The 11,883-nt window shown below is 41.9% G+C and overlaps 1 protein-coding gene across 1 annotated transcript in view; it reads left to right on the top strand.

Moving 5' to 3' along the window:
* Window positions 1-3,003, top strand: part of LOC115398019 (GTPase IMAP family member 8-like) — a 20,958-nt gene extending 17,955 nt beyond the window's left edge. The window contains exon 6 of the mRNA XM_030104633.1: window positions 1-3,003. This exon is cut by the window's left edge and continues 1,079 nt beyond it. Within this exon, the coding sequence (XP_029960493.1) occupies window positions 1-330 (330 nt within the window). The 3' untranslated portion in view covers window positions 331-3,003.
* The last annotated feature ends 8,880 nt before the right edge of the window (window positions 3,004-11,883 follow it).

Below are 11,883 nucleotides of genomic sequence, written 5' to 3'. Positions count from 1 at the left end.
GGTGAAGAAATACGACAACAGCAGAAAACAAAACTGTTAAAGCTTCAGAAAGAATTTGAGCAGGAAAAAGAAAAATATGAAAAGAAAAGAAAAGAAGAAGATAAAAAGAAACAGGAGGAAGAGGAGAAGAAGAGACAAAAATTAAAAGAAAACCACAAGAAAGAATTGAAGAATATCAAAAAGAAACATGAAGAGGAGGCCAGAAAACAAGCTGAAGAGTTCAATGAATTCAAGAACAGTAAAGACAGGGACTTTGCAGCTTTAAAGGAGAAACATTCAAAGGAAGTGATCGAACTAAAGAAGAACTATTCAAAACAGCAACAGGAGTGAAAGAAGGCATCAATTAACTCTTGTCTGATCTGAAAACAGATTTGGATAAAAGGATGACAGAGAAAATCTATAGCTTGAAAGAAGTTGAACGAAATGAAATGAATGCTTTAGAGAAGTAATCTCAAACAGATAACAGATTAGAGAAAGGCTGAATGGAAAAGAAACGAAGCATGAAGAAGAAATACATAATCTGAGGATAACAGTGGAGGCTCAACAGAAACAAACCTGGAAGAAAAAAATGGATGAACGACAGAAACAACAAGATGAAGAGATAGATGACTTCAGAAATGAAGCTTTCAATGGTATCATAACTGCATGGGAAAAAGAAATTAATAGGCCTATACAGAAACAACTGATGAAAACATTGAACCAGAATATCAGAGATGGAGATGCTGATGTGAAAGAGTTTGAAAAACAGAAAAAAGCATGAGAAAGAAATGAAGCATGTCAAAGCGAAACTCTTGCCAAAGCAGAGCTGAACAATTTCTCGAAGTTGATCAGACATCCGTGAAGATTCATGATTCACAAATGTACAAAGTGCTGCCTCCGTATTTCTTCTCCCTTCCTGCTCAGCATGACCTGGTACTCGACCATGTTCTACTTTTCTTCTTTTTATTGTGAAATATTAACCTGCAGATGATCTGGAAAGACACTGACCTGATCCTGGACTTTACAATGCAAAGAGTCACTGCTGGAAAGTTCTTCTCTTGTTCTCTTTAAAGGAAATGTGTAGATGATGGATGATGATGTTTCCATCCATCCATCCAGATGAGCAGTCCATCCCAGGGCACAGACAGGGAGACAGACTGGACGTTTCCAGACTCCAGCAGACTTCAGACACTGTGGGAGAAACAGACGTCCTGGTAGAGGGAGCAGCATGCAGCTCCACTCTGACAGGACTGGACATGAAGACCTTGTTGCTGTGAAGGAAGAGTTTGAACGACTCCAGCAGAGCTCAGCTCCAACTCTCCTCATTCAAAAGAAAAGATCTGCTGTCATTACAATGGAGACTTTAGCGCCTCCTACAGGCCTATAGAAGCCTCACAAATTACTGCTGATTAATACTTCTGTTGAAATGGATCCTACTCCTGGACTTCAGGATCCTGGTTCTCATCAGGGTTCTCTCATGTTTCCACATGTGAACACCACGTCCAGATAAATTGTTATTCCAGTTTATAAAGTCCAGGTTTGTTTATGTACGTCTTTCTAAGATTCACACACAGCTACGACTTGATTTCATGACTGTTCTGTTCATCTTTGTGATTTACTGACCTGTTGCTTCTTTGCATCTGAAACATTGAAATCTGATTTTTCTTGTTTTATTTTAAATACAGCAAAGTGGAGATGAGAAACTGAGTGTCCAGCAGGACATTTACAACCTGTGCTTGAAGCTACACTCCTTAACTGCTGCAGTGCGTTGTAATGTTTCATATAACACAGTAACAGCTGAGAGTTGACAAAGTTGACTTTGATTTATGACTTTTTCAGGCAGATTGTCATGTGAGCTTAGATTAAGATGTTTCTTTGAGAAATGTTTTAAAAAAAAGTGTTTTCTGAATGATGAATGTAAATTCTCCTGAAGATTTTTTGTGGCAAGTGGGAATTTTAGTAAACTGTCATAGCAAACAACACTGGACTGATCAGGTGTTTTAGTTTTTGTTTTTTTTTAGTTCAGGTAAAGCTGAAAAGCAGCAGAGCGAAGTGGATCACACAATGAGGGGCAAAGGAGAGAGAGGTTAGGGGTTCCTGCCCCGAGTGCCCCAATCTCTACCGTCACCACTGTTGACTGTCGCTGGGGATGCCAACATCAAACACTACTGCTATCTTCTAATTTTTCTCCAACACCGCTATGTCAGGCTGACTGGCCATCACCAGTTTGTCAGTCTGAATCTTGAAGTCCATGTCGTTCCATGTCTGCCTTTTCTGCCAGCGTCTTGCTCCCTGCTGTGATGTGCTGTACTGTTTCAGGGGCTTCACATTATTTGTGAAATTATTACACTATTGGGTTTCATTACATTTTTGATCAAGTAAAATGCAAATTTTATTACAGTTTCAATTTGTTCCTCAAATGTCGGCCTGTTTTCAGGTCTCTGCACATATTCGATGATTCAGGATTGGAAAAGGAAACATGTAGCCTATTTTTTCATGAATGTTTTGTAAAGATGCGTACAAAGAATAAATTGTCAGATTCCGCATGGAAGGAGCATGATAGCTGAAAGCTCTGCTTCCCGTCCTACTCCTAGAGAACCTGAGAACCTCCAGTAGGTCAGCACTCTGAGAACCAAGTGCATCGGCAGCACCAGGGGGCTTGGGAGTGCTCTCGGTCTCCCTGGGATAGCCATAGCACCACCATTAGCACCCCCAAGAATTTTTTTTTTCTGTGTGAATAGTCGAATTTGTTGCCTGGTTAATTGATGAGTACGCCAATAAAACATGTTTTTTGTTTTTGGTTTTTTTTTAAATTACATTTTATGTTATTTTTTCCAGAAACAAAAAAACTGTGTGGTCTGAATCAGCTAGTAGATGCAGGCTATGCATCTACTTTATATTTTATCCAGCATACTTACTCTAAACAAAATAAATGGATGGGTGCATGAGTGGTTAGTGCTTTTGCCTCACAGCAAGAAGGTCCTGGGTTCAATCCCCGGACCGCGCGGGCCTTTCTGTGTGGAGTTTGCATGTTCCTCCCTGTGTCTGGGTGGGTTTCCTCCAGGAATCAACCCCCATCAACCAATAACATGCAATAGGTCAATCCGCCAGTCAGGTGATCTGACCATTTTGCCATTCTGCGCTCCCCGCAGCTGCCTACTTCTCCTATGGAATGCTTCAGCGGCATCGATGGATGGGTTAAATGCAGAGAACAAATTTCGTTGTACATTCACTGTATAATGACCAATAAAGTACCTTACCTTACCATAACGATCCAGGTGACTGTGTAGCTTTAATGAATGAATTGCTTCATTCTGGTGTACGTTTCCCATCAACCCCAAGGCGCAAGAACAGCGCCTACAAAAGCCCGACGCCTGCTTACGGCATGACGTCAACACCATGCAACTCAAACGCACACTACACTTTGAACTTACCGCTTCCTGCTAACAGGAGGGCAGTTTTTCTTGTTGCAACCAAGCGCCAACCTCCACTGGTAAAACATGAAGATGATGCTGAAGTGCAGAAAATCGGTGATACCGCCGACATTCCGCCAGGGGGCGATGATGTGGGTTTCAAAAAGAGTCCGAGTCCCATTAGAATCCATTCAAAAAAGCCAATTTTCAGAGTGCAAATAAAGATAAGGACAAGGTGCTTTATTAATCATTATACAGTGAACGTACAATGAAATTTGTCCTCTGCCCCAGCACGGCGGCTGAGTGGTTAGCCTCAATCAGGCACTTGATAAACATATTCAAGTGCCTGATTTCAGAACATGTTTTGGTCTCTATCACTAGTTTCCACAGCCGTGTCGTCTTCACCAGACTTTCATTTTCAAATCCCTCATTTGTTGATTTTATTTTATGAGTTAAAGGGCAACTCCGGTTTTTTGACACCTGGACCTTATTTATAGGTGTGTGCATGCTCATATACTCACTCAGACAAACATCATGCAGCTCGGAGTCCTTCAGCAGTTATTTAGATCCAACCGATTTAGCGGGGCCACGGCAAGGGAGCTTCAGCGCGGGACATAATCTCTGCAAAATCGCTCATTTCGGCGATAACATTTTTTCATCCATCGCCAGTGTTATCATAAAGTCAGCTCGTCTACCGTCTTCAGGTGGGTCAGCTGACCCACCTGAAGACGGGCCTGGAGGCTGGGTCGCTGGGTCGGGGAAACCGTTTACCACGGTGGCGGCTGGGCGCCGTGCCGGGTGGGGGCTCCCTGTGGCGGCCCCGGGTTGCCTTTCGGTCCGGGGTTGGATGCTCAAAGCTCTGCTCTGCTCTGATGGGATCTGCTGCACTTCGCTCTTCTCTGACACCTCTGTGTGGAAGAAACGCCTCCGGCGGGGCCCCGCGGCCCAGCCCAGAGCGCATATCCACCGGGCGGCGGAGATCTGGGTCCTGCCACTGTGGAGAGAGCTCTAGAAGCAGCGCGGCGGGTCCCCGCGCGCCCTGTGGCCGGCACGCGGCGCATCCGCTGGGCACCGGAGCTCCGCAGCGTCCCAGCGAAGAGAGACATCCAGGAGCGGCCCAGCGGCCGCGCGCAAGCCGTGCGTCTCTGCCGGCTTTGGATGGAGGACCAGCTCCGTGGAGCAGCTCCAGGCCGTTTTCCAACTCGGCCCCTTGGAAGTCAGTCACCCGGGCGCCGTGACAGCCGAGGCCGACTCAAAGTGCCTCTCTGCTTCGGAGAGGAGCTCAGCAACGTTCCCATCCAAGCTAATTGTGGCTAAGTTAGCGAAAACTGTCAGCTCGCCTGAAGACGGTAGACGAGCTGACTTTATGATAACACTGGCGATGGATGACTGATGGAGTAGGACGTGTTTCGGGGGAGCTCCTGCGAAAACGCTTAAAAATTTAACTCCAGGGCTTTTCAATAGCACTGTGGCAAGATATTTTGGGACTTTCACTTTATTCTTGCACTTTTCATCTCCGTCATGCCTCCTAAACCTAAGACCTCAAGTAAATCCACGGCGACACAAACGCGGCTTACTGCACCAGCGTCACCCTCGGCTTCGAGTGATAGCGCCCCGGCTCAACCAGTCACTCCACCTCCTGCTATGGATCCCGCCTCTGCGGACTTTAAGACAGAACTCCTTACTACCCTTCGTGACGAGGTGGTAAGCATTTTCAGAGCTGAGTTGGCGACGGCTATGTCTGATAATCTATCCAAAATAAAAGCGGAGCTACGAGAGGTGAAGGCTGAGCTAAATGTTAGCATTGGGGCCGTGAAAGCTGAGGTGAGCGAGCTGAGGGGCACTGTGCGCGATATGGAAGCTTCATTGTCGACCTGCACGGATGACATGGTCTCTCTCCAGACTAAAGTCGAGAAACTGTCTAATCAAGTTACTGTTTTGGAGAACAAATATGATGACTTGGAATCGAGAAGCCGCCGTCAGAACATCAGAATTCTGGGATACCCTGAGGAAAATGGTGCTGCTAATGCTAACACGGTATCCACTCTGCTGAAGGAGGCTTTTGGTCTTGATAAGTTGCCATTAGTTGATCGGGCGCACAGATTTGCTCAACCTTTGTCAAGTGGCCGCCCTCGTCCCATCATCGCACGCCTGCATTACTACTTGGACTGTGCAGACATTTTGAGACGTGCCAGAACCCAACAACGGATCAAGATCGGGGATGCCGTGATTTCCGTGTTCCCGGATTACACCGCGCGCACATCCAGAGCCCGGGCCGCCTTCAGCAACGTTCGACGCCAGCTCAAGGACATTCCAGATGTACGGTTTGGTATAGTGCATCCTGCTCGTCTCCGGATTACAAGTAAGGGAATCACGAGGGAGTTTACTTCTCCTGAAGAGGCCAGTGACTTTGTGAAAACTCTTAAGTGAACCCTGTTTGCATCTAGCCTACGTCCCATCTCATACAAGATGAGTACTTTAGTATGTATTAAGTTTATGGTTTAGGTCTTAGGTTTATGTTTTATACTACTTTGCCACAAGTTTCAGTGCTTTAACTGCCTTTTTTGTTTGTTTGTTGTTGTTGCTTTTTTTTTTTGTTTCTTCTTTTTTTTTATAATTATATAAGTTTGATATTATTTATTTATCATTATTAGTATTTAGTTATATCTTCTTTGTCTTTTAATTAATGTTATTTTCATCACTAGGCCTTGACAAACGACTTTTTGGTTAATGGAATGTTACAATGGCCTTTTTTTGTGTGTTTTTTTTTTTGTGCTTTTTCTTTTTTCTTTCTGTAAATTTAAGCGTAATTATCTTTATTTAATTTACTTACTTTAGTTATTGCAAGCTTAACTATTAGGTTTTTTTTTTTTTGTATTTAAATCAATGTTTCTTTGGCTGAGCATGTAGGCCCTGTCAGTCTGAGTTCATTATTCGCAGGGCTCCATTTTACTTTGGAGTTGGGTGGATGAGGTTCAAGTCCAAAGTCCTGAGCTCTTTCTGTTGGTTTTTGACTCCTTGTGGAGCCTGCACTGGCGCCCCGTCATTTGGGGAGGGGGTATTGGTAAGTGCATGGGTGGGGGGGTGGGGGGAAGGGGGGTTTGGGGTTAGTCCAGATTGTTTGGAGGTTTTTTTGGGTTTTTTTTTTTTTTTTTTTTTTTTTCCCCTTTTCTTTTTTTTTTTTTTTTTTTCTCTCTTTTTTTTTTCGTATCGGGGGTTGCAAACGGAAATTTGTCTTTTCTTTTTTCTTATTTCATTTTTTGATCTGTAATATAGATGGCTAATGCTGCAGGCTCTATAGTTAGATTTATTTGCTGGAATATTAAAGGTCTAGGGGGTGCTGTTAAACGATCTCGGGTGTTTTCTCATTTGAAACGCTTGAAACCTGATATCATTTTTTTGCAGGAGACCCATATGAGATCCAGGGACCAGGTCAGACTGAGGTGCCCATGGATATCTGAAGTATTCCATTCTAGTTTTAACTCTAAGGCGAGGGGGGTTGCCATTTTGATTGCTAAATCAGTTCAATTTACACACAATAAAACAATTTCAGATCGCGATGGCAGATATTTAATAGTTTTGGGCACAATTTTTGATTCCCCAGTTTTGCTAGTCAATGTTTATGCGCCAAATTTTGATAATCCCGGCTTCATGAATAATCTGTTTGAGAATCTGCCTTCTCTCAATGACCACCTTTTGGTTTTTGGAGGGGACTTAAATTGTGCTATTAATCCTGAATTAGACCGCTCTACATCAGTGTCTGCTTCCTCTCAAATGGCCAAGGCCCTTAGCTCATTCATGTCCAGTGGAGGCTATGTTGACCCTTGGAGATGTCGTAACCCCACAAGCAGAGAATATTCTTTTTATTCTCATGTACATCAAACCTTTTCTCGAATCGATTATTTTTTTATAGATGGTAGTCTTTTGTCTAAGGTGGTTGATGTAATGTATCACCCAATAGTAATTTCAGATCATTCTCCAGTGTCACTTGATATTCAGATTCAATCACGATCCCGTTATTCCTCACCATGGAGATTTAATACATCGCTGTTATCTGATGACAAATTCTGCGGGTTTATCATGAGCGCCATTGATGATTTCATTTCTTGTAATCAATCTGATTCTAACCCTGTCTCTAAAACATTGCTATGGGAGTCTTTAAAAGCCTATCTGCGGGGCCAGATTATTTCATATTCCGCATATTTAAAAAAACTAAGAGACTCAAATATAAAGAAATTGTCCTCTGAGATTAAATGTCTTGATCAACAGCTGGCAGCAGTTCATTGTGAGAATTTAACAAAACGCCGAGTGGCTTTACAAACAGATTTGGATCTTATTACGACCACAGAAGCAGAGCGCCTACTGATGCATTCTCGCTCTAAATATTACGAGCATGGGGACAAGTCGGGTAGATTACTAGCTCATCAGTTACGTCGTCAAACCTCTTCTAGATTAATTCCTCGCATTAAGGATGGATCAGGAACCTTGGTGGAGGAGCCTAGACTTGTTAATTCTGTATTTTCCTCCTTCTATGAATCTTTGTACAGTTCCGAGTTCTCTTCAAATGTGATGGTCATGCATACCTTTTTGAATGGCCTCGATTTTCCAATCATTGACCAGGAGTCTGCGGCTCAATTAGATTCTGAATTGACTGCTCAAGAACTGGTTCTGGCTTTACAGAGCATGAATAATCTCAGGACACCAGGTCCGGATGGATATCCGGTCGAATTTTTTAAAACTTTTCATGCAAAACTCATTCCTCTGCTTCATTCAGTATATCTTGAGTCCCTGTCATCTGGATGTCTTCCCCCAACATTGAGACAGGCGTCTATTAGCCTTATTTTAAAGAAGGAGAAGGATCCTGATCTTTGTACTTCATATAGACCTGTATCATTGATGAATGTCGACGCCAAGATTCTTGCGAAAGCTCTGGCTTGCCGCTTGGAAAAAATTCTTCCCTCTGTTATCTCAAATGAGCAGACAGGATTTATAAAAGGACGTCAGCTTTTCTACAATGTTCGTACCTTACTGAATGTTTTATATTCAAGGGAATCCTCAGCTAGTCCTGAAGTAGTAATAGCTGTAGACGCAGAAAAAGCGTTTGATAGAGTAGAGTGGCGTTATTTATTTGCAGTTTTGACAAAGTTTGGCTTCGGTAGGAAATTTATTTCATGGATCCGTCTTCTTTATACGCTACCCTGTGCTAGAGTTGTCACTAACAATATCCAATCTAACTACTTCATTTTGAACAGAGGCTGCAGACAGGGTTGTCCTTTATCACCTCTTTTATTTGCCCTTGCAATAGAACCCTTATCTATTCTTCTGAGGTCTTCCCCTTGGCTCACAGGCATTGTCCGGAAGCACACAGAATTTAAGCTTTCGTTGTATGCGGATGATTTGTTGTTATATGTTACAGATCCTAAAACGGTGGTCCCTAATATGATTTCAACCTTTCATAGATTTGGTTTGCTCTCAGGGTATAGAATTAATGTCTCGAAGTGTGAATGCTATCCCGTTAACAAACCAGCATTGCAACTCTCCTCATCAGATGTCCCGTTTAGAATATCCACTTCAGGCTTTAAATATTTGGGGGTACAACTAACTAGATCCTATAAATCTCTTTACGCTTCAAATTTTTTACCCCTGCTGGCTGAAATGAAGGCAGACTTTCAAAGGTGGAACTTTCTCCCTCTCTCATTGATTGGGAGAATTAATACAGTTAAGATGGTTGTCCTTCCAAAATTTTTGTTTCTTTGTCAGAATCTGCCTATTGTTTTGCCTAAAGCTTTTTTTAAGTCAGTTGATTCCGTTATTTCTCATTTCTTATGGAAAGGGAGACCACCCAGAGTTAGATTAAAAGTACTTCAAAGCTGCAAATTTGAGGGTGGTCTCTCCCTTCCAAATTTTCAATTTTATTATTGGGCGGTGAATATAACTAGAATTGCATATTGGACAAAACTGTTAAATGTGCCATGGTGTCAATTGGAGGCCCAATCCTGTACCTCATCATCTCTATCAGCCTTGTTGACCGGCTCTATTACAACCAACCCCTCTGGTCTTACTTCTAGCCCTGTGGTCATTTCTACTCTCAAGATATGGTTTCAGTTCAGGAAACAGCACGGTTTTACTGGTTTCAGCCCTCTCACTCCTCTCTTGGGAAATCATGCGTTTAAACCTACATTTATTGACCCAGTTTTTTCCATATGGCATGAGAAAGGGCTGAGGTGTTTTAAGGATTTCTATAAAGATGGTGTGTTCTATTCATTTACAGATCTAGCTCAAGAATTTACTCTTCCATCGTCCCATTTGTTTAGGTACTTTCAAATGAGACATTGTGCAAAATTATTATTCCCCAGTTTTCCACATCTCCCGCCTGCTCAACCTTGGGCTGAGCTCCTTCAATTAAATCCCTCTCAAAAATCACTTATTACAAAAATCTATGTCAACATTCAAGCCTTTAACAGCAATATGACAACAAAAATAAAGGAGGCCTGGGAGAATGAGTTGGGGCTCACTCTTGATAATCACTGGTGGGATTCTGTATTGCAGCACATTCATAAGAGTACCATTTGTGCCCGCTTGACGCTTATACAATTTAAAGTTCTGTTTAGGTGTCATTACTCCAAGACAAGATTAGCAAAAATTTTCCCCTCGACACTAGATATTTGTGATAGATGTGGCTTGTCTCCCTGTAACCTTACACATATGTTTTTCTCCTGCTCGGCACTCGCTAACTTTTGGCGGACTTACTTTGACACTATGTCTAAAGTTCTCCTTAAAACTGTTGATTTTTCTCCTTGTGTTGCCATCTTTGGTCTCCCAGTGGACTTCTCTAATTACTCCCCTTTACAGTTGCAGGTTATTTCCTTTACCTCCCTTATTGCCAGACGCCATCTTCTCTTACAGTGGAAGTCTGTTACAGCACCATCCAGCAAACATTGGATTTGTGAAGTTATGTCTTTTTTGAAGTTGGAAAAGATCCGATATTCCAGAAAAGGTTGTGTTGACAAATTCTTTAGGAAATGGCAGCCTTTTATTGACTTCTTCAAAACATCCTAAACCATCCCCAGCCCCCCCTCTTTTTTTTTTTTTTTTTTTTTTTTTTTTTTCATTATTATTTTAAGGAATGGCATTGTTCTTATTATTTTAATGTCACTGACGTTTTTCTGTAAATATGTGTAGCATTTTGGGTTTTTTTTTTTTTTTTTTTTTTCTTCTTTTTCTCTTTTGTTTTTGGGTTTGTTTTGTTCTGTTGACACCTCTGTACAAAATGGGAAAATATAGGTGTGACATTTGTTGTTGCTAACATTTTGATTTGTATTTAACACACCAATAAAAAAATATAAAAAAAAAAAAAAAAAAAAAAAAAACACTGGCGATGGATGAAAAAATGTAGCCGAAATGAGCGACTTTGCAGAGATTATGTCCCGCTGAAGCTCCCTTGCCGTGGCCCCCGCTAAATCGGTTAGATCTAAATAACTTCTGAAGGACTCTGAGCTGCACCATGTTTTTCTGAGTGAGTATATGAGCATGCACACACCTATAAATAAGGTCCAGGTGTCAAAAAAACCGGAGTTGCCCTTTAAAGTTTTGTATAAATCTCCCAATCACAGCGGCTCCTCTGTCCATGTGATGCTGTCACATGACAGGCAGGGCCAATCACATTAACATTACATTTTCAAATGTTCGTTATGGAGATTTCCTGCTCAAATCAACATACAGGTTTTCAGAGCACTATGGGTGGCATCACATAGCTGTCATCCATTTTTATAGTTGCAACTCCTGATAAAACGTGGAGCGCTTTTTGTTGAAACGCAGCTGAAGGATGGAGAAGAGGAGCAAGAAGACAAACAAATGAATCTGGCCAGCACCAGCTGCATACCTGAGGTCTTTGTGTGTCAGGCCAAAATGGAAACCTGGTGTGTGTGTGTGTGTGTACGCACGTGCACTCGTGACTGTTTTTGTGCATCCTTGTTAGGGCTGCATGATTCTAGAAAAAATGAGAATCACGATTCGGTAACACTTTACTTGAAGCACCCAGTATAACACATTATAAGTAGTCATACACACTCATAAATGATCGGAATGCTTTATAACCCACTATATAGCACAGGGTTAGGGTTAGGGTTAGGATTAGGTTTAGGACTAGGGTTAGGTCCTGATGTTTTAAAGCATTGTGATCATTTATTAGTGTTTATAACTGTAGTTATACAGTGCTAGAATGTACTTATAATGTGTTATACAGGGGTGCTTCAAGTAAAGTGTTACCCACGATTTCTTTTGCTTGGGATTGCGATCACGATTCTGTCACGCTTTTTTTTCCAAATATAAATATTTATTGCACTCACAGTCACTGCCGTACTGAGATGCACCCAAGGCATTGTGGGTAATGTAGTAAGTGTTTGGAGTTTTCTTTTTTTTAATTTAAAGAAAGAACATATACAAACTCAACAAACGGAAAGTTTTCATCCAGTCCATGCTTCACATGTCC

This window comes from Salarias fasciatus, chromosome 12 (assembly GCF_902148845.1).
Source record: "Salarias fasciatus chromosome 12, fSalaFa1.1, whole genome shotgun sequence".
NCBI lineage: Eukaryota > Metazoa > Chordata > Actinopteri > Blenniiformes > Blenniidae > Salarias > Salarias fasciatus.
This window is presented reverse-complemented; position numbering and strand designations above follow the sequence as displayed.